The 22,956-nt window shown below is 38.9% G+C and overlaps 2 protein-coding genes across 3 annotated transcripts; one reads left to right on the forward strand and one right to left on the reverse strand.

Annotated features, from left to right (window-relative positions):
• Nucleotides 1–169: 169 nt before the first annotated feature.
• On the reverse strand, nucleotides 170–12,506 carry LOC127806241 (prefoldin subunit 1). 2 transcript variants are annotated; one of them, XR_008024376.1, is made up of 6 exons: nucleotides 12,359–12,506; nucleotides 12,229–12,282; nucleotides 11,962–12,112; nucleotides 2,176–2,281; nucleotides 1,527–1,785; nucleotides 170–549 (listed from the first exon to the last, which is right to left on the reverse strand). XR_008024376.1 is itself a non-coding variant. In XM_052343394.1 (6 exons), exons 1-6 carry the CDS (start codon nucleotides 12,380–12,382, stop codon nucleotides 436–438), a joined length of 390 nt encoding a protein of 129 aa, XP_052199354.1. In that variant the 5' UTR covers nucleotides 12,383–12,506; the 3' UTR covers nucleotides 170–435. The 2 variants fall into 2 exon arrangements, 1 of the variants encoding a protein (XP_052199354.1); XM_052343394.1 differs by lacking the exon at nucleotides 11,962–12,112 and having other exon boundaries at nucleotides 1,527–1,611; nucleotides 1,779–1,785.
• A 5,504-nt stretch (nucleotides 12,507–18,010) lies between these two features.
• On the forward strand, nucleotides 18,011–22,759 carry LOC127806202 (probable serine/threonine-protein kinase PBL17). Its single transcript, XM_052343340.1, has 6 exons — nucleotides 18,011–18,403; nucleotides 19,399–19,736; nucleotides 20,643–20,778; nucleotides 20,944–21,080; nucleotides 21,578–21,701; nucleotides 22,001–22,759. The coding sequence occupies exons 1-6, from the start codon at nucleotides 18,337–18,339 to the stop codon at nucleotides 22,561–22,563; spliced, it is 1,365 nt and encodes a 454-aa protein (XP_052199300.1). The 5' UTR covers nucleotides 18,011–18,336; the 3' UTR covers nucleotides 22,564–22,759.
• Nucleotides 22,760–22,956: the final 197 nt, after the last annotated feature.

Genomic DNA, 22,956 nt, shown 5'->3' on the forward strand with positions numbered 1-22,956 from the left:
ACTTTTATAACTCATATCATGCATGTCCCTAAAATGGCATGCAAAGAATGTTTATTCACATGAACCCATATCCTTGCTTTTCTATCAATCTCTAATTCTGATTGGCCACAGGCGTATGATCATTATGCTGTAATCGAATCATTCTATTCCACCTCTTATAAAGAAAAAGTTAGTTCATAACTTCTAAGAATAGATAAATTGGCTCTCAATTTTGAAAAGAACATCACATCTCATGTCAATGAGTAAATAAGATCTTCAAGCAAATAAGACCTAACAATAACTACTTTTGAAGAGGTATGAGCTTGTAGCAACATGCTAATGAAGCTTCAAATTCATGGCTGCAAAGAGCAAACCAAAGACCACTCAATGGGTAAAAGTTTCCTTGTTTTCGCTTATATATAGAGGGATGAAATACAGATTCTTCGGGGGATTAGTTCACATTACAGACATTGACATTATCTGACGAGCAAGGCCTGGATCTTGCTTCAACAACTCCGTCAGGTTGTTCTCCACTTCTGCAATCTGCTTCTCTAAGTACTCTTTTGAACTCTGCAAGATTGAACAACGTTTATTTTTCCCATTTAAGCGACAATCAGTACTTACTATCTTCAGAGGCTCATGACTCTAATCCAAGTTTTGGATAATGAAGCTTGTTAGCATAGCCATACATGGAGGTCAAGTGTGCACCCATAAGCTTGAATGTCCGAGCATTGCAAGATCAAATGTAATGATACGAAATCACAAATTGTTGTAGTCGTGTTTGAGGTAGTGCTGAAATTACTGAAATGCTTGCGGCGAGAAACCAGACTAACCACGGCTAGGGGCAATGATACCACCCCTCCAGTGAGCTGACTTCCAGTTATTCAACAATTTATAACTAAAGGAAACCCATCTAAGATATCCAAATGACAGATTTTCTGTGTGGCACTATATTTGGAGAAATATTTGTTATCCATTATTGGATATCTATTTGTTCAAAGAAAACAGCTGTATAGTATCCTGGAAACTAGGTAGTAATATGTACTAGTCTAACTCTAATTATATCGTGTTTTGATTTCTGTTCCCCATAACTCTGGAACAATTGATCTTCCAGGTAACATGGTTTCAGTGCCCCTAACTAAAATTTTATACGTCCAAGTCCCTAGATCTGACAGCTTTTATGCAAAACAAAGGGTGAGATTAGGTACAAAAATAACCTTCCCTCAACTCTCATGAAGTGGGGAGCCTTGTGCATTGGGAATGACCTTTATAATGTGGTCTGTCAACAAGAAATAAGCTCATTATTTTCAATATCTTATCCTTGAAATCAAATTCCATCAATTTCAAACCTCCCAAGTTCATGATATAACTACGGGAAACTAGTAAAAATCATTAAGGCAAATGGATAAAGTAACTACAAATCTTAGTAATCATTAAGGTGCATGTATTAGACATGAATACCAAGTATACATGAATTTATGTATAAAGATGCTTTAGGCCCACATTTGATAACTTTAATTTTGAATAATGAAGCATGGAAAACTCACCTGCAGAGAAGCAATTGCAGTTTCACTATCTTTGAGCTTTTGTTCCTGTTCCTCCATTAAAATTGATTTGGGCTCTAACAAAAACCTGACCAACAATTGAAGGGGAGAAAAACAAGGAAATAAGGACAAGTTAGGTGAAGGTGAAAAACAAGAGATAAATCCTTCAAAACATATTGCATCCAATCCCAGCAAATCATAAAATTAGGTTTAACGACAAATCTTTAGATCGTATATATGTTGTGTAGAACTCACGTTCTCCCTGCAAAAGAAGAAGATTTAGATGTTAAATGTAACAAAACTCCTAGAGAATAACAAAAGGCAAGGACACCAGTTTGGTGGATGCCATATCAACAACTAGAGAAGAGATTAGACAGCTTATATAACTACACACAAAAGATGCATTTAATCTATCTAAACAAAATGCCATAACTGAACACATTAGCTGCAACTGTAACTATGGCAGTTAATAAAACAGGAATGCTAGCAATAGTAAAATTATTCACAATCAGTGAGGAGATGATAAAACAGATTATCTCAAATCACCGGTACCAAAAGATGCATTAACTCTATTTGAACAAAAGGCGGTCACTATGGATAGACTACTTGCAACTGTATACAAACATCTATGTGTCCTTTAGATTTTGTATACCTATAGCCTTGTAGGTATTTGTATCATCGGACAACTGTCGTAGCTCCTCCAAAGTTAGATAAGCACGCTTCTTTTCTGTTTCTTTATTTCTCATCTGGTTCTGGACCTGGAGATCATGGATTCTCAGTATCAGTTTAAAACACAAGGATAACAAATTCTTCAAATGCTAAAGAATATTAGGGAGTTCAGAAATTTGAATTGTCCAGTCAGTTATCTGGAAACTGGTTAATGATGATCAGGAATGAAGATTGGCAGTGTATATGGTTGTTTCTCCATGAAAATAGAATGCACAGGATAAGCATTGAATGGAAGTCGATTTCAAAAGGCATATAGTGAAGTTTATTTGCCTTCTTATCAATGAGATATGAAGGCTGTGGAAAGGATGCAGAAACAGGATTCTTCTATGCTTCAAGTATGTTGAAATGCTCTTTGCTCCTTGTAAGTCAGATGCATCAGAGCTTATTCAAATGGGTTCCTCTGGCCTATACCAGCGGCAATTCAACAAGTCTGATAATGTGAGAAGTTCTACCAGATGTAGCATTCAACAGGTGTGCTCCATTTCTGTTATTTTCCTCCATAAAGATTGGATAATTCTCTCTCATCTAGATCTACAAGGGCAATTCTCTACCATTCTATAACAAGGAGATAAAAAGACTCTGAAGAGCTAGCATAGATTTTCCATTTTCTGGTGTTTGCTTTATTTAGTGACAAGCCAGGAGTCTTCCATGTGTAGGATCAGTTTCTAGTTTCTCTAGTAGGACTTGTTCCAGCTCACTTCCCTTGTCAGATTGTTGAGAGATTAGAAGCAAGAGAAGGCCATCCATATTCAGAGCTAAAACGGAACTCAGATGGGAATATAACTCTTATATATGTGGAGATGATGGAACAAATGTACTCCATTATCAGAGGAGGCAAGAAGGCCCCCAAGAGAAACAGTAAAGACATGATTTAACATGCAGCAAAGAAGGCAAAGGTTAGGGGGTTTGATATTTGTTATACTCTAAGCTATCAAGTGCCATCAACTTGGCGCCATCTGCATGGCAAGTGAGTAGTTCCATGAGCCCTCCCTCTAGAGATTGAGCATATTGTTAGGCCTCCGGTGCTATGGACTTACCAAAGGCGCTACAAGAATCAAAGGGAGGATGGTGACACAGCTGGATGGCGTAACAACCAGCATGTGTGCCAAGGGTAGAGTGGGAACTTACACAAACCAACATGTGCATAACCAAATACGATTATGGAAGGGGGGATAACAACCTATAAATAGGGATTAGAAGAGAAAGAAAGGGAAGAATATTGAGTAGAATTGCAGGAGAGATCTGGGTCTCTCGAATGCCCATTCTTGTCTTTGTTTACATGTTTTTTTCTTGTAATTTGGAGTTGAAATACTAGCAGTGACTATCCTAATTCATTGGAACCCTGTCTATAGTCTTGAATCTCATCAATTTTGGTATCAGAGCATCACCGATCCTAATGGTGAACCTGACTGACCGAGTGGGTGAGTTGGAAGGCAGGATGGAAGGCATGCAATGGAGTGTTGAATCGGTGGAGAAGAATGTAGCGGACTTGCTGGAACAGTTCGCTTGGATGAGAACGAGATGGGAAGAACAGGAGAGGGAGAGGAAGAACAAGGAGAAGCTGGGAGGCCAGCCTCTGAAATTCGCCCAAGATTCAGAAGTGACACCGGAAATCGGGATGAGGCGAGTGGAGGCAGGGGGTTTCGAGGGGGGGTGGCGTCCGGAGGGCCGAGGCCGACAGTTGGAGATGCCCCTTTTTCGAAGGCGAAGACCTCAATGGCTGGATATTTCGATCCAATAGATACTTCGCAGTGAATGGGCTGACTAAAGAAGAGAAGACGGACACGACAGCGTTGTGCTTGGAGGGTGTTGCGCTCTTGTGGTTTCAATGGGAGGAGAAGCGGCGAAGGGTTAGGAGCTGGGAGGGCTTCAAGTTCCTAATAAGGAACCGCTTCCGACCCACCCAAGAAGGCTCAATCGAAGAGCGTTTTCTCGCCCTCCGGCAAAAAGGAACTATCAAGGAGTACCGCCAATGCTTCGAGGCATTGGCATCGCCCCTTGAAAACCTGCTGGAAGCCATGCTAGAGGGGCATTTCATCAATGGACTGCAACCTGATATCAAAGCCGAGTTGAGGGTGTTGAGGCCGAGGGTCTTAGAGCAAATGATGGACTTAGGCCAATGCATAAAAGAGCGGAATCAGGTGGCGTGGGTGGTTCAGGGTCGAACAAGGGACAAGCCATGCTGAACCCAGCTCAAACTTATCAGCGAAGGGGAATTCTACCACCCTTCCAGCAGCCCTAAAAACAAACGATGATCAGTCCTAATTCTTATCGACCACAAGCCATGGGGAGAGGGAACAACCCACCCTTCAAGCGGCTTAGCGAAACTGAGTGGAAGGCAAAAAGAGATAAGGCCTATACTTTAGGTGCGATGAGAAGTATACTATAGGCCATAGGTGTCGAAACAAAGAGCTGCAAGTGCTTATGATATACGATGAAGAGGTAGACGAGGAGGTAGATGGGAGAGAACTGAAAGAAAAGCAAGATCGCTACGGGGCAAGCAGCGTAGTTCAAAAATTTTGAACCTTACCCTGATCCCGGCGATTGGATCAACGTCGAAATTAAATCATTCACATACAAATAAAATAAATCTAACCTTTAGATTTTTGAGTCGTTCGCAGATTCGAGCCGTCCAAGCGTCCGGACTCTAGCTCGTGATACACGACACGCATCCGTTGGCAAGGAGAAAGGAATATGAGTGCTAGCTCCTTCTCCTTTTGCGGCTTGTGTATGGACGGAAAAAGAACGTCCTCGTTTCGTATTGATATCAAAAGAAACGAGAAAGAGTGAACGAAAAACTACACCAAAAACTCACTTATTTGGGCAACCCATACAGGGGTATTTATAAGGAGCTCTAGGGTTTCTTAAACCCTAATGGATATAGGCCAGCTCATTTAATTTAGTCCAACTAGGAACTTAATTAAATGGGTTTATTCTAGTCCAACTAGAAATATAATTAAATGGCCCAAAATATTTTGGTCCAAATCTAATTCAAGCCCAAATATAATATTTAATATTTGGCCCAAATCCAATTTAGTCTAAATATAATATTTAATTTAATATTTGGCCCAAATCCAATTTAGTCCAAATATTAACTTAAGCCCAAATATATTTTATTTCCTATTTGTCACTCCAACAAATAGAAAATTATTAAATTAGAAACTCATTCATAATTTAATCAATTGTTATTTTAGGAAACTTTTTCTATTATGACGACTCCTCGTCATATCGACGTCATTACGTCTATTTGTTCTTTTTTCGTGAAAACTTACGACGGCACAATTTCTTGCCGAAGTGTCCTACTTAACCATACGTCCACTCTCCTGATTTAAGCCAGGGACCGTGCCTATTGCGTATGACTCATTAGGCTTCCGAATATGTTGGCAATGTGTCGGTATGAACACATAAGACAAGATTGGCCTCTAGTAAGGATGCCTACCCAATTATTCAGAAGGATTCATAATCCGCAAATAACCTTTCACGAGCATGGTTACCGTGTAATTCGATCCTCTCGTCAATGTATCTTATGTGATCTCAAGTCTGGTAATGTGTTGCTTGATTATGATCACATGAGTTTTTCTTCGGTCATCCGGATATCTTTACTTAATAGAAAGTGAATCAATAACTCCTTATTGATCTCTTTCACCATGGCCATGGATTTAAAGTGAATATCCACCAAAGACGCCTTAAATACATCATCCTCTATGAAGGGATAGACGAGTCCCATCTTGGCTATACACCCATCTCCATAAGCCTCGCGATATACCCAACGATCGCCCACATGCAGCCTTTATCTAGGCCCATCGAAACGATGTCAAAGCATACCGGTCTTCTTATGAGATGACCGTGACAACCTCAGGTCCAATGATTAGTTACACCCATTTCGTATGAGAATACCATCAACATATAACCAAAATGGATTCTCATGGCGAGTCATGTCCAATGACACGTTCTCCAACATTGGTCACCTATGTATTTGTCTAGGCATCCCCATGCCTATGGGTGTGAGACCCCCATTGCTATCACATAGCAAAAACATAGCACATACAAGTCTTACCGCAATTGTCAATGTCCATTCTTAACATTGCTACGACTTGGGACGTTTAATGATGTCTAGAAATTGTGATGCATCATCTCACATCTTTAAAGATTTATCACAGTATACATCATATGGACTTTTATCTAGTTTCATTCGGTTATTACAATAATAACAAGAAACTAATAGAATGACTTCTTGTGAATTTGAACAACTCCTTATTCAAATAATAAACATGATTACAATTGTCAGTGTACAACATGCCCAATCTGATTGGATCTAGAGCACCTATACTAACATGTTTAGGTGCAATGAGAAGTATACTATAGGCCATAGGTGCCGAAACAAGGAGCTGCAAGTGCTTATGATATACGATAAAGAGGTAGACGAGGAGGTAGATGGGGGAGAACTGTTGGAAGAAATCACAGCGAGCTTGGGCAAAGTGGGGAGGTCATTGAGCTCTCCATGAATTCGGTAGTTGGATTAACCACACCACAAACTATGAAGCTTAAAGGAGATATAGAGGGGCAGCCGGAGGTGGTGCTCATCGACGAAGGAGCCACCCACAACTTCATTGCAACAGATTTGGTGGAGCTGTTGGGCCTGCAGATGACGGAAACAGCTGGGTATGGGGTGATCATGGGGATCGGGGTGGCCATACAAGGGGCGGGAATTTGCAAGGGGGTGAAGCTTACCCTCCAAAATTTACAAATTGTGGAAGATTTTTTGCCCCTGGAGTTGGGTAGTTCTGATGTGATCCTTGGGATGAAGTGGCTGGCAACAGTGGGGAAAATGAGAGTGGATTGGAAGGCTTTAACTATGAAGTTTCAGGTTGGGGGATTGGTCGTGACCTTGCAAGGAGATCCTAGCTTGAGCAAAAGCTTGGTATCCTTGAAAGCTATGATGAAGGCCTTCAAGGAGAATGGAGAAGGAATGCTGCTTGAACTAGGAATGATGGCAGCTGAATTCAATGAAAGTCGGATAGAGGTTATGTCGTTCCTTAAAGAGGTGTTAACTGAGTTTGAGGAGGTGTTCACAACACTAGAGGGGCTGCCTCCTTCCAGAAAAAAAGATCATGCAATCAACCTACTTCTAGGCACGATACTGGTCAGTGTGCGGCCTTATCGTTACCCTTACCTACAGAAAAACGAGATCGAGAAGATGGTAGGAAAGATGCTAGCTGCGGGGATTATACAACCCAGTTCCAGCCCTTTTTCTAGTCCGATCTTGCTTGTCAAGAAGAAGGATGGAGGGTGGCGTTTTTGTGTGGATTATAGGGCTTTGAATAAGGTGACTGTGCCCGACAAGTTTCCAATTCCAGTGATCAAGGAGCTATTGGATGAGCTTCATGGGGCCACAATTTTTTCTAAACTCAATCTTAAATCTGGGTATCATCAAATTCGCGTTAAGGCTGAAGATATTCCGAAGACCACCTTCAGGACACATGAAGGTCATTACGAGTTCCTCGTCATGCCTTTCGGATTGACGAATGCACCAGCCACGTTTCAGTCATTGATGAACAACATTTTTAGGGAGCAATTGAGGCGATTTGTGTTAGTGTTTTTTGATGACATATTGGTTTTCAGCAGGGACTTTGAACAGCATGCACAACATTTATGTTGTGTTCTGGAGGTGCTAGCAACTAACCAGTTATTTGCAAATAGGAAGAAGTGCTTGTTTGGACAACTGTAAATTGAATACTTGGGCCACATCATATCACAGCAAGGGGTTTCAGCTTATTGTAGCAAGGTACAAGCTATGATGGATTGGCCCACTCCTACCACGTTGAAGGAATTGCGAGGTTTTCTTGGGCTTACGAAATATTATAGGCGCTTTGTTAAGGATTATGGCAGGTTGGCATGGCCTCTCACGGAGCGACTACAAAAGAACAATTTTTTTTGGGATGAGGCAGCCGAGCAAGCTTTCCAACGGCTCAAGGCTGAAATGGTGTCCTACCTGTTTTAGCCTTACCAGATTTTGGCCAGCCATTTGTGGTTGAAACAGATGCGTCGAGACAAGGTATGGGGGCAATTTTAATGCAAGATCATAGACCTATTGCTTATTTCAGTCGTGCCTTTAATCAATTAGGAAGGAGGAAATCAGTTTATGAGCGAGAATTGATGGCCATTGTGTTTGCAATGCAAAAGTGGAGGCATTACTTGTTGGGAAAGAAGTTTGTGGTCCGGACCGACCAAAAGAGCCTCAAATTTTTGATGGAGCAAAGGTTGGTGAGCCCCGAATATCATAAGTGGATGGTTAAATTAATGGGATTTCAGTTCGAAATTCAATATCGCCCCTGATTGAAAAATAAGGCAGCAGATGACTTGTCCCGCATCTGTCACTTGGCTGCCCTATTAGCCTTAACAGTCCCTAAGGTGCTCTACCTTGATCAATTGGCTCGGGAAGTAGAAGACAATGAGTTGCTACAAGGTGTTGTCAAGGATCTCCGGCTGGATCCTACCTCCAGACCCAATTTCCAATTGGTGGACAGCCACCTCCTCTACAAGAGCAGATTGTACCTACCAAAGGGCTCTTCTCTCATTTCTTTGCTATTACATGAGGGACATGATGGGAATGTAGGAGGACACTCGGGGTTTTTGAAAACCTACAAAAGGATTGCAGCTAATGTATATTGGGCGGGAATGAAGCGAGACATCCACCGGTATGTGAGTAATTGTGTTGTTTGCCAGCAAAACAAAGTGCTGGCCCTAAAGCCCGGAGGGCTTTTGCAGCCCCTTCCTATCCCAAATCAAATTTAGGATGACATGGCTATGGACTTCATCGAAGGCTTACCAAGGTCGGGCAAAATGGAGATGTGGCAGGGATCTTCATCAAGGAAGTTGTGAGGCTTCATGGTTTACCACGATCCATTGTATTCGATAGGGACAAGATTTTCATGAGCAGATTTTGGGAGGAATTGTTTCGCCTCCAAGGCACCAAGCTCCACCGCAACACAACTTACCATCCACAAACGGATGGTCAAACGAAGGTGCTTAATAGGACCTTGGAAACATACCTTCGTTGTTTTGCTTCCTCTAAACCTAAAGCTTGGTACATGTGGTTGCCTTGGGCTAAACTATGGTACAATACTTCATAACACACAGCCTCGAGAATGACACCATTCCAAGCAGTGTATGGGCGAGAACCACCAGCAATATTGAGGGTTGAAAGGGGATCTACTCCTGTTTCAGCTAGTCGAAAGAAATCACATTTTGGAGGAACTTAAGGCACAGCTACTAAGAGCCCAAGCGGTAATGAAGAAGGGGGCAGATATGAAAAGAAGAGCAATGGAGTATAAGGTAGGGGACTTAGTTTACTTGAAACTAAGACCCTATCGTAGAAAAACATTGGCTGGTTGTTCAAATGAGAAATTAGCTCCTAGATTCTATGGTCCATTTGTAATTGAAAAAGAAATAGGCCCCGTAGCCTACAAGTTAAAGCCGCCATCACACTGCAACACTCACCCTATCTTCCATGTGTCTCAGCTACGTGAAGCCAAGGGCCCATTGCAAGCCACTATAGAGATTCCTAATCAACTAAGTGTAGATTTGGAGATGTTGGTCGAACCAGAGGCGATGCTGGGGGTCCGACCAGGAACAGGAAGTAATTTACGTGGATTGGACATTTTAGTTCAATGGAAGGGGTTACCACCTTTGGAAGCTACTTGGGAGCCCTATAGCTTAATTCAACAGCAATTCCCCATTTTCCACCTTGAGGACAAGGTGAAAGTTGGGGAGGGGAGTAATGTTAAGCCTCCGGTGCTGCGGACTTACCAAAGGCGCTACAAGAATCAAAGGGAGGATGGTGACACAGCTGGATGGCGTAACAACCAGCATGTGCGCCAAGGGTAGAGTAGGAACTTGGTTGGTTTGTGTAACAAATCAGCATGTGCATAACCAAATACGGTCATGGAAGGGGATAACAACCTATAAATAGGGATTAGAACAGAGAGAGAGGAAAGAATATTGAGTAGAATTGCAGGAGAGATCTGGGCCTCTCAAATGCCCATTCTTGTCTTTGTTTACATGTTTTTTTCTTGTAATTTGGAGTTGAAATACCAGCAGTGACTATCCTAATTCATTGGAACCCTGTCTATAGTCTTGAATCTCATCACATATCTCCATGACTATTTTCAGTTACAAGCTCATCTTCATAATTTGGCTAATGGTACCAGTACCTGCCATACTGATAGGACCAATTTGGACTCACGTAGAACCCCTCCACTTGTTCACATGACTTCTCTGCCCAGCTCTGCATGCATACCAAAAAGATGCACATAGAAACTCTCAACTCAACTACAGGAATTCTCAGCTTCAGCACCTTAATAATCACAAGAAGAAGCTTCGGAATGCAATCTCCGCCACACTTCATGGCTTTTAAATGTTGCTCTTGACAACAGCAGCAGTTCCAGTAACCTAGGCTAAAAGCCTAGGGTCTTCTTAGAGGGAGACATTCAAGGTTTTCTAGAATGGAGGCTGGAGTTAAAGGTTCATCAAAAACAAACCCTTGACTCCAAAAAATCCTAACCTTCGCAAGTTTTATAGAAAGAGGGGAAATAATCATCCAAAAGGGAAGTACAAATAATGGAAATGACAGTGTCACGGCTATGGCTATTTTAAATTTTTTTGCCTTAATGTTCAATCTTTATTTTGTTTCCTTGTTATGCTGTAATTCCTTTATTTCAATTACTGTACTTAAATTCCAGTTGTCAATTCTGTTAACGTAGGAGGGCCACATGTGAGGCCATAGAAAAGGACAAAAGAAGTTGTTGTAACCGCTGGTAAGGGGAACGATCTGCTGCATCCGCACCCATGCCAAGCGATTATATTTACCCTCCCTACTCCGTGGGAGAGGTTATCCAAAATCAAATACAGAACAACTCAATTTCTCTCCCTCTACACTCTCTCTCGTCTCACTCTTTTCTCTCTATTCTTCCTCTGCTCTCTCTAATTTTCCCTGTTACGATCCCTTGAATCTCACTGAATCAAGGGAAACTCTATTGTTTCTGCCAAGGGCAGTGACAGACAGCCCTAAGTTGCTACTAATATCCGAATCCCCTTCGTCACAACCAACAATATAAGATATTGCAACCATATCTAGAAAGCTGCCGAGAGGATCAACAAAGAGATTGCAATAAGCCCATGGAACCCTGTTAAGTCTAGGTTCAAAACCAAATGACCATTCTAGATATAAGGTAAAACTCCATATATTTTAACCTTGAAGGAGCCTTATCCACTACAATACCCTATCAGAGAAACTAAAACATTGCAACTCATAACCTAATCCCGATGATAACTTTTAACCAATGTGACCATCCTTTTAAACCGCCGCATGAATTGCAGAACTATAAGCTACCAATGGCCCACCACAGAGCAAGTGCAACATAAAATCCTTTTTGGTTTCCATACTTCAATTCGATATGGCATTTTTCTATATAATGGAACAAAGGCAAAATACAACGGACAGTGAGGAAATCATGACCCCTGAGAAGGCAGGTTGAGCAAATATAAAGTAAGGGAGGAACGTGGCACATGAACAGTTGGCACACAAATTCAGCCAGAAAGATTCCCACCTGGAATTTAGTTCCTGCCTAATGAAAAAATTGCAACTCTACTCTTTGAACAAATACGAGGTTGCAGACAAATCAAAAATTTATTTTTAAGCATATCATACCCTACAGTCCAGCAGTCTTTGCGGCAATCTTCAGTACCTCAACCCTCGTACAAATCAAAATTGTCAATTTTACCAGTAAAATCACACTCTTTCTTATTTCCCTAAGTTGCACGATGCCAATAAACAAACGATCAACCAACCCCACGACCATCTAAAACAAACCATTACACATCCAGTAAATGTTTTCCAAAAGCGAGTCTTGTATACAGATGATATATAAAAATAAAACAGGCAAACAAAAACGGGGAAAGAGCATCACTAGCTCACCTGCTTCAGTTTCCCGGTAGTCTCAATCATACGACCTTGAATCTCGAGAAAAGTCTGTTCACAGATTCGTGAACTAAATCAAACATTCTTGAACTAAAGATCTTAACATGTATCGTAGATGCAAGCATACCGTTCTGGTTGCATCGTCGGCCATTTCTCTCCTCTTCGATTTCGATGCGAACAGTGGCGCCCTGAAAACCTAGATTCCAGGCGACGGAGTGGAAGTGGAAGACGAAGCACTCAACAAGAGTCTTGATTTAGGCTTCGTGGACGGGAGAAGGAAAAATTTATACGGTAAAATTAATAAATAGTCACTGAACTTTAAAGTTGTAATTATTTGCTCACTCAACTTTAAATTGTAACCATTTACTCACTCAACTTTATTTATCGTTAACCATCCATCTCTCGTTATAACTCCGTTAAATATTATAAACGGAAAATACTAACGGAATCTGACGTGGCTAACGGAATCTGACGTGGCAAAAGTAAATTTAACAAACACTCACTGAACTTTAAAAATGTAACTAATTACTCACTGAATTTTGCTCAACGTTAACCATCTATCACCCGTTACATCACCGTTTGCTCTTGAAAAACACCCGTTACATCACCGTTTTATCTTGAAACATATTAAAATTTTTTTATATACATTTAAGATCACTTACTTTTCAAACCAAAAGTCAAAAACTATACGATTTTTGTAATTAGTTTTTGGCTATTGGTCTCATTATTGAATATTTTTTTTTGTGAATTTCGTTGTTCGTAATGGAGATAAAAAAATTTAAATAGATTTTTTGTTTACTTTTGATTTGCATTAATAATTTTTTTAATTTAAATTATTAGTTTAGTTTTTGACTTTTGGTTTGAAAAGTAAGTGATCTTAAATGTATATAAAAAAATTTTAATATGTTTCAAGATAAAACGGTGATGTAACGGGTGTTTTTCAAGAGCAAACGGTGATGTAACGGGTGATAGATGGTTAACGTTGAGCAAAATTCAGTGAGTAATTAGTTACATTTTTAAAGTTCAGTGAGTGTTTGTTAAATTTACTTTTGCCACGTCAGATTCCGTTAGTATTTTCCGTTTATAATATTTAACGGAGTTATAACGAGTGATGGATGGTTAACGATAAATAAAGTTGAGTGAGTAAATGGTTACAATTTAAAGTTGAGTGAGCAAATAATTACAACTTTAAAGTTCAGTGATTATTTATTAATTTTACCCAAAATTTATATATATATATATATATATCAATTGGATATAATTTTATTTAATATGTAAAATTAATTTAGAATAAATGCATTCATATTAATTTGATATTTTAGGTGTGATATGTTAAAATAATAAAAATAAATAAATAGCCTAAAAAACAAGTGGCAGCCCCAGAAACCGCCACATGGCAGCCCATCAAGTTGCCATCTAGCTACTTCATGTAGCCGGGAGCCGGCCCCAGGCCGTATGGAAGCGGCCATGATGGTTGTTTCCCCTCCCTCCCCCACGCTGCCAAGCCGCAACGTGGGCCAAGGCAAATGGAGGAGGGGCGCTTCCCCCCTGCCACGCTGTTGCGTGGCTAGGCCCGCCCCCCCCCTCGAGAGAGAACGTATCTCGGGGATGCCTAATGCATGCCTTTATGCGCGCACCCACGTATGCTTTCATGTGCGATCGGTCATGGACTCTCACGTCGATTCCCTCGTAAGACTCGATTAAAATTATCTTTAATATATCCATAAAAAAATTAATTCACTTGACACATGGATGTCCCTCCTATTATTAGGGTTTTTTACTCTCACTCGGTATGTAATTTTTGACACTCACATCTTTCTCTTGCATTCAACTATTTTATATTTTCAAAAGACTAACTTAGGTATCAAAGAGTCTACGTGGGGATCTTTACCCATGTCTCTAACCGATCTTCTTTATTTAATAGCTCATCCATCACTCTTAACATAGTCGAGGGATTTATCAATCGTTGTTGTGACCTCTGGAGACTCATCAATCGTTGTTGTTATCTCTTGGAGACTCATCCATCGCTATCATTCCCTCCCAAGAAACTCACCAATCTCTCCCGATAATTACTCATTGTTTGAACAATCCACGCATCACTCATCACCAGAAGGAGTCATCTATCCCCTAAATGAGTCATTCACCATTCAGATACGCCACATGAGAGTCATTCATCGTTCAAATTAGCCACACGTGGATTATCTATTGGCAATTTTCTATCTACAAATTTATTATTGTAACCGTGCAACGACAATAATAATAATAATATTTTATAAGTTATATAATATCTCGCATTTCAAATTAATATGAAGACACTTTCTTTCATATGAATGGAGATAAAACTATCTTGTTTATAAAACATGAAAATAATTGAAGTTATCATTCACAGTGATGATATCGAGATTCGAATTGATATCTATATATTTTATTTGGATTATAGTTGAGCTCCAACTCATTATCTAGAGAATAACAGTTCGTGTGGTCTTTGATTTGAAAATTTTGAAAAATTAATTTTCAATTTGATCTAGTTTGGTCCCCTTTTTAAATTGATTATCAAATAAATTACTATATATATATATATATAACATTGCTTTGCAAATACATACAACAATACATACTTGCATGTGCTCTTACGTTTTTTTTTTTTTTATACAGTCATTTAAACTTTTTATTATTTTAATTATATCGCTAAATGTATATTTTTAAATTAATTTAATTTATATATTTTGACACTTTTTTAATAGGACAATTCAAACTTTTTATTATTTCTATTACACCCATTTACCTGTACTTTCGAGTCAATTTAACTTCTTATATTTTGATATATGGCAACTATTATGTTGCCCACCGTCGGGCACGTCACATGCATGTCTCCTCTCTCTTAGTCGGACAACTGCTATGTTTCCCGACGATGGGTAACATGACAGTGCCTTTTGACATATAAAAAAAACAATAAAATAAGATAATCAACACTTGTCTAATCATGTGCACATGATTATAATATGTCTAGTGAAGAAAATAATGGAATACGAGAACAAAAGAAGACAGTTGTTGGCCATATTTCTAACTCAACAAATCGGTCAAAATTCTTGTCCAAAGTGTTAACTTATTTTACTTTATTTATTTTATACGTCAAAATATAAAAATTAAATTGAATCAAATATGTAACTACAAGAGTGTAATCGAAATAACGAAAAGTTTGAATTTTTTTACGAAAAAAATTAAAATATAGAGGATTAAATTAATTTAAAATATAAAAATAAAAATTTAATCAAAATAACAAAAAAAATTCAACTGATCATATAAAAAAGCATAAAAATATAAAACAAAAATCCAAGTTTAGGTAATGATAAAACTGCCAAAAACTCAACAACCCTAAAATCTGATCACGTGACTAAAAGTTGGTAAAGATTTTGCCTGAAGAATTTTGCTAACCAAACACTCCAAAAATGACCATTTCTCACCGATCAAATCAAACGCATCCTAATAATAATATATATAACTTATTTTGGTGGAAAAATAGGCATCTTTCTAGAAAGGAATAAATAAGCTCTGTTTGTCTTGATCACGCGGAATTCCAGTATTACCCCTGGTCAAACGCGGGAAATATCTTACAACCTTAAGCGTGTTGACCTTTCTGCCCTTGAACAAAATAAACAAAGACCAGCGTTTCTGACCTTGAAAGTAACCCGGTTTCCTCTGCGTTAAAAGAATAAAACACGCTTAAGATGCCCAAGCTGCCCCTGTTGAAACGTGGATTCACGGATATGCCACTCTGCCTCTCCCTGGGTCATAGGCCACAATACAATTTTCAAAATAATACTAATGTTATGTAAATAAAAATATTAAATAAATCCCGACATTATTATGAGATAAAATTAGTTATTATCTTGCTAAATTAAAGTATGATAACAATAAGAATTTCAAAACCTCTCAGGTAGCGTAAGTGGTCTATTAAATATACTTAATACTGCAAGATCGTGAGTTTAAATCTCTTTACTAAGAGTTACGGAATATATGAAATGTAGATTTTAAAAAAAATAAGATGTATCCGATTGAAAATTGTTTGCAATTAAAGAATCTTTTGAGTTTTTTATATTATATATATAAAAAAATAAGAATTTCAACCGTATGATATTTTCACACCTTTCTCATTCTTGAAATAAGAAACAATGTAGAAAATGTATGAACCAATTACTTGTTATGTTTAAAAAATGGAGTTTATAAAATATGGGTTTTTCTCAATCATTAGAATGTATTTGTTACCTTTTATTGTGTTGTATGTTCTAGAGGCACAAAATATTAAATCTTATAAAATAAAAGAACAAACAGAAAAATTGATCAAACTTTCAATTCTAAGTATGAGAATGCTATTTGTACATGATATTTTGGTATTTATACAATTATAAGTAATTTTTTAAAGAAATTAACCATATTTTTTTCATAATTTATCAATTACTTTTAAAAAATGATATTGATGTTTGTAATTTTTGAAAAGTAATTTGTAATTAAATATAAAATATTTTTAATTATTTAAAAAAGTTCTTATAATTTTGTGAATGTCAAAACCCAATTAAGGGTGTTTAACTTTTGATCTAGACAATTCCTCGGGTAGCTCAAACGGTCGTTCGCATGGGATTTGTGTGTTGGATACTATCAGGTTACACATTCGATCATTGGCTAGTACAGTACTATAGTCGTCGCGCTACACAAGAGGGCCATGGCCTTTCAACTTGAATTTACTTGGCCTGATCAATTGCTCGTAGGTTATAGAGAGGGCAACGCTTACGTCAAAGACACCGTTAGACGGGACTTCTTGATTCTTACGTTAAAAAAAAAAAAAAAAACTTTCGATTTGGACAAAAAATTTGGACCTTGAAACCTAATTTGGTCCAAGACCAAATAAGTGTGATTTGGTCTTTAGTTTGAAAATTTTAAATAATCAATCTTTTGTTTGGTCTCCATTTTAAACAAAAAATTAATAAATACAACAATATATATACACTATTATACACATATAGTAGTGTATGATGCCAATGAAGAGGGTTTTTGATCTAATTTTTTTTATTAATTAATTTAATGTAGTGCAATCTAAAATCCGTCCAAACGGATTAATCACAAATTACAAATAACATTATCATTTTAAATAAAAATTAATTATTTTTAATCTAAATTACACTTTGTTTTTACATTTATTTTTAAGTGACTTAAATAACATTGTAAAGTGACTTTAAAGCACAAGAAAAGAACATGGAAGAGCCTCAGGGGCATAGTTGAGTCGCAAAGAGGCAGGCTGAAAGCTTGTTTGAAAGCTTTTAATATGGATTCGATTCTTGAGATAAATAAAATACCTTTCTTATAAAAAAAAATTAAAAATGACATTAATAGTGTTAAGGTCTACCACCCTTGAATTATAATAATTCAAACTCATCTCTCAATTTACTTTTTCACTGTAGTCCTGGGGTGGTTGAAAATTATGTTACACGAAAACATTTCATAGGTGTTATTTTTCGTTTTTGAAACATTTTTTATTTTTATTTCAAACTCTATTTATATTTATTTTTTAAAAAAAATATCCGTTTTTACATTTTCATGTTGAGAACGTATGAAGTGCAATTAAAAAAAGAATAAAAAACACCGAAGGATGAGAAAGGAAATGGCGGCGGGGCGAGTGGTAAATAAATGCAAGTGGAGGGGCATTTGATTGGACAGGTTGGCTTCCATGCAAAGACAAGACAGCCAGCCACCAGGACAAGCAGGACTGCACACCAAAATAATAAAAAAAACATTAATCAAGCGATTGAAAATGTCAATCCACCATCCCTCTTGTATCCCTCGATCTCTCCATCCATCCATCTGTTCATCCCCATTTCAGCTTTCGCCGTTGGCAGTGACCCAGATCGGATTCCGGCGAAATCGGGCTGTGCTCCGTTGACCCAGTGACAGACTTTGAGGACACCCAGATTGGATTGGGAATTTCACTGTGTCCTTGCAGTGGGAATGCTGGTTTTGAGGTGCTGTCGTCCTGCAGAAACAGAGCCCTTGTAATCTGCTAAGAAGATGATGGGGAGAAGAGATTGAAATCCGGTTCTTGGAGCAAGATTCATGGGGAATTGTTTCAGTTGTGAAGATGAAGAACAGCCCAAGCATGTTGCTCTTAAGAATCAGCAAGGTATTGCTCTTTTTTTTTTTTTTTTATTCGTGCTTTGATGAGAACTCGCAGTCACTATCTTTCGGGTTTAAGCTTGTTAAATAAACTCACCGGACATGCACAATATTACGACGACATAGCCTCTGGTAGGTGTTTCATTCTGTCTTATGTTTTCTTGTTCCCCTTTTGTTTTGGTTGTTAGTTAACTATGTATTTCAGGGGAAGAAGTAGATTCTTCTAGAGGCAGCATTAATTGATGGGCACAAGAAATCTAATTATGGAAAGGGTTTTGTTGACAGAGATGGCTCAGTGAGCCTCCTACCTTAACGACAAGATGATACCAGGCCCCTCGGCCTTACGAGTCAGTTACATAAATTCTAACTTACTCAGCCGTCACTTCTAACCCTTATCACCAATATCAAGTTGTAAAGCCTTCTCCTATTGCTATGTGTTTAGGTATCCTTATGGATTACAATCACCTAAACTTTGAATAAGAGAAATTTGAGCTGTCCAGAATATTAGTTGATAGGTATTATATATTCTTTAGGTTCCTCTTTGCCAACCATAGTCTTCAAAGTTTGCTGATTATCATGGCATCACAGTTGACAGTGTTAAATAAGCTTCAGTCTAAAGTACTAGCACAAATGTCTCAACTTCCTCCTCAACAATTCCCGAGTCCTAAGTTATCTAAACATGTTTGTTATATGTATTTCCACCTTTGTAGATAACTGTTATATTTGTTGTAGATGCTGTTAGTCAGTTTCCAACATTCTGGGTTGTTTTAGAACTCGATCATTTCGAATTTGATAACTAACCTGTTTGGCTGCGAACCAGATAAAAGTTTCTGAATACATACTTGGAAGATTATCACAATCCTGTCTGTTCAAAGCTATTGGATCAGCACTTTTGAATTTGTTGATTGTTTGTGGAACTTCGTAGTATGATCAACAGAGTTATTAGAACATAAACACTGCTGATTAATACTTTGTTGTTGTAATGGCTGACTGAAACAATAGGTGTTCACTCTGTTAATGGAGCAAACTCTCCATCTCAAGAAAAGCCAGGTACAGTAGCATCAATGGGGATTCAAAGTCCGGCCATCATCTCACTGACGCCCAAAGATGTGAGAGACCTCCGCAGAAATCCTGGGTACAGTAACGTTGATATCTTTACATATGAAGAGATGAGGCTGGCCACAAAGCACTTTCGTCCGGATCAAGTGCTTGGAGAGGGTGGGTTTGGGATAGTGTATAAAGGGGTTATAGATGAGAATGTCAGACCAGGCTACAAGACCACTCGAGTTGCCATCAAGGAGCTTGATCCCGAAGGGATCCAGGGTGAAAGAGAATGGCTGGTATTTACTCCCATGCATTGTTTCTTCTGTCACTCCCATGCATTTGCATTGTAAGTTATAGACAAATCTAGCTTGGTGTTCCAATTCATCAAAACTTGTTAATTTGACCAACTAGAAGAGGAACAATCAGGGATCTCCAAAATAGACCAAGTTCGAGTCGAATAAGGAGTCTTGGGAGCCCAGAAAAAGGCAGTCCATTCGAGCTGGTAGCAGGGCATCAAAATGTGTTCTAATGGATGTGTATACACATAATAACTCTCTAACTTTCATTATGTAAAAACTAGAATGTATTTTCTTTGCGCCCACAAACGCATCTTTTTCTTTTAGAAAACCGCTGACATTATACATCTAAACCTTGTTTTCCAGACCCTGAAGAGCATTGGATAAGCAGCCACCACCAGATTTGATCTCTAGAACACCAAATCTTTCTCATTTACTCGAATGTGCTCCTTTTTGGTTCTTTGCTATGCATTTTTCCTCAGGAGCTGCTAATGTTTCCAACAACCCCCAATTCAGCAGTCTCCTCAACCCATCTTAAGTGTCTTCTAACACCCTGCTCTGTCCATAACCTGGGAGAAACCAGGACCGTTATAAACTACTCAGCCGCAAAGCCTGTTTCTAGTTTTCTACCACAACCATGCAACTGTATACTTCTCAGCCATCCACCACATTGATTAGCCTCTGAGCCCATTTCCAGAATCCTCTCTCATTTTGGAATTAAACATTCAATAAACACTTGTGGGCTTGTTTGTCTCTATAACTACTTACCTGTCTCTATAACTGTTCATCTATAACGGTCATTTGGTTGTTCTGTCTCGGTAAAACATATCCATCAAAGAGATAAACTTGTTTCCTGTGGGTGTTTAGACCTCAAAAGGGTGAATTCGTCGCCTTGTTTGTTTGCAGGCTGAAGTTAACTATTTGGGCCAGCTTCGACACCAGAATCTAGTAAAGCTCATTGGATACTGCTGCGAGGATGATCACAGACTGTTGGTATATGAATACATGGCATGCGGGAGTCTGGAAAAACACCTTTTTCGCAGTGAGTAACTCGTCTGATCGCTTAGTGAGTAGCTTGTGCTGTCATGGAAAGAAAGAGTTATTATGCAGGGATGCTGAAACTAATGCTAATCTTTTCAAGTAGTTTAGGCCAACCATGCCATATTACCATCCTATTTATCATAATAGCTTTGTGGTGTGGTGGTAGGAGTGTCTGCTACATTAACCTGGCCAAAAAGAATGAAGATAGCTCTGGATGCTGCGAAAGGGCTTGCCTTTCTTCACAGTGCGGAAAGGTCTATCATTTATCGGGATTTCAAGACATCGAACATCTTGCTAGACGCGGTTAGTTCTCCTAGTATTACATCTCTTATCTTTGTAATAGCATGCAACCCTGTATTTCCTCTGCTAGATAGCTTAGTTTTAGCAATTCCATTTACTAAAGGCAATAGTAACTCACATCCCAAGTAATAGGAAATGAGAGTGATTAAAAAGCCTTGACATAATCTCTTGATTAAACCTTCTAGATGTGGAAGAACTAATGATACAAATCAGTTATTTTGATTTTAGTTGATCTTCAACTTATATTTATAAACTCATAATGTGGTTTGGATTTAATTAAGTAATGAATGCATGATCTTGTAATGGAAATGAATAGTTAGTTTTCGACAACTGCCTAACAAGCATTTGGAAGTGCCTGACTTAAACATGCGAGTTGATACAATGCCTGACATAAGCATGGTTCTCGAAAACAAGACATTGGTGGCGAAGTTTCCCTTGTTTTCTGATTTTTGTTAGACAATTTTGTTTCCTGCGACTAAACCTTAGTAATGAAATTCCAGGATTTTAATGCAAAGCTTTCGGACTTTGGGCTCGCGAAGGACGGGCCTATGGGAGACCAAACCCACGTCTCGACACGAGTCATGGGCACCTACGGATATGCAGCACCAGAGTATGTAATGACTGGTAAGAGTTCTGATGGCAAATTCCAATTGATGACATTTTGTGTATTGGTGTTTAGTTAGTCACAAGACGATGATGAAAGAGGAGGGTTGCATTAAAACTGTTTGATCCTTTAATCTAGCAGACCCCGGCTAGTAGGATTAAGGCTTGGTAGTCGTTGTGATGCTTTTCATGATTTTGTCACTATATCGAATGCTTGTTTGAGTGCTCAAGTACACATGCTCTTTGTCATTTGGGGATTACCTAAATAACTCTACTGCAAGAGAGTTTTGTAGTTAACCTTGTTTGTTTTATCTGGACAGGGCATTTAACAGCTCGAAGTGATGTATATGGTTTCGGGGTAGTGTTACTTGAGATGCTCATCGGTAGGAAGGCAATGGACAAGAGCAGGCCTAGCCGGGAACATAACTTGGTGGAGTGGGCTCGCCCTCTCTTGAACCATAGTAAGAAGCTTCTGAGGATTTTGGACCCCCGAATGGAAGGGCAGTACTCTACCAAAACTGCCATAAAGGTGGCCAACTTAGCATACCAGTGCCTCAGCCAAAACCCGAAAGGACGGCCTGTAATGAGCCAGGTAGTTGAAATACTCGAGACCCTTCAGGCGCAAGGAGGAGGCCAAGGAGAGGCAATGCTAGAGAGTGGGTCAGGCGGTGTAACCCTGTATGAAGTCTCCAAGGCTAGACTCGACGATTCGGGGCAGAAGAAATACCCAGGCAGAAGCGAAAGTGAGAGGGAACCTAAGTTGGCTCGAAGAAGCAAACCGGCGAATGGAAGGAGCAAGAGTGAGCCTCCCCAAGACGCTGATCTTTACGGTCCCCCACCAGACGTAGAGCTAGGTGAAGAATCTGGTGCGACTAGAAGTTGAACATGGAAAGCTAGCTTGATCTTTGGTTGAATTTGTTGAAATATCCACCATCCTCTGGTTATTTTTTCGTTTTTTAAACCCTCTTCTAAGAGTGACATTAGATGCTCAGGCAACTGTAATATCTTTGCCTTTAAGCCTGCTTATGAGTTTGGGCTTGTTTTTGAGGAATTTGAGTGCAGAGCCTAGCTTCATGGTACGACTAAATTTAGAGTAGGGTCCTACACATTAGAAGTTTCTTTTACCAAAACCAACCAACTAATATAGGTTCGTAGAAAGACTAACTCTTTTTTTATCGTCACAAAGTAAAAAAACCTCGTACATCATCATTTATCATTGGAACCTTGCATAGTTTTCATTTTCGAAAACATGGTTCCAAACTGCAAAGGGGATTCA

The sequence above is a fragment of the Diospyros lotus genome, chromosome 7, assembly GCF_014633365.1.
Source record: "Diospyros lotus cultivar Yz01 chromosome 7, ASM1463336v1, whole genome shotgun sequence".
Classification (NCBI taxonomy): Eukaryota; Viridiplantae; Streptophyta; class Magnoliopsida; order Ericales; family Ebenaceae; genus Diospyros; species Diospyros lotus.

Excerpts from the sequence above, each read along its gene's own strand:
- LOC127806241 (XM_052343394.1), bottom strand. The coding sequence starts at position 12,382 with ATGGCCGACGATGCAACCAGAACG. Across the intron at positions 12,283-12,358 it reads CCGACGATGCAACCAGAACG|ACTTTTCTCGAGATTCAAGG; the intron begins GTATGCTTGCAT and ends ATCTGTGAACAG. Across the intron at positions 550-1,526 it reads CTGCAATTGCTTCTCTGCAG|AGTTCAAAAGAGTACTTAGA; the intron begins GTGAGTTTTCCA and ends TCAATCTTGCAG.
- LOC127806202 (XM_052343340.1), top strand. The coding sequence starts at position 18,337 with ATGGGGAATTGTTTCAGTTGTGAAGATGAAGAACAGCCCAAGCATGTT. Across the intron at positions 18,404-19,398 it reads TGCTCTTAAGAATCAGCAAG|GTGTTCACTCTGTTAATGGA; the intron begins GTATTGCTCTTT and ends CTGAAACAATAG. Across the intron at positions 19,737-20,642 it reads AGGGTGAAAGAGAATGGCTG|GCTGAAGTTAACTATTTGGG; the intron begins GTATTTACTCCC and ends GTTTGTTTGCAG.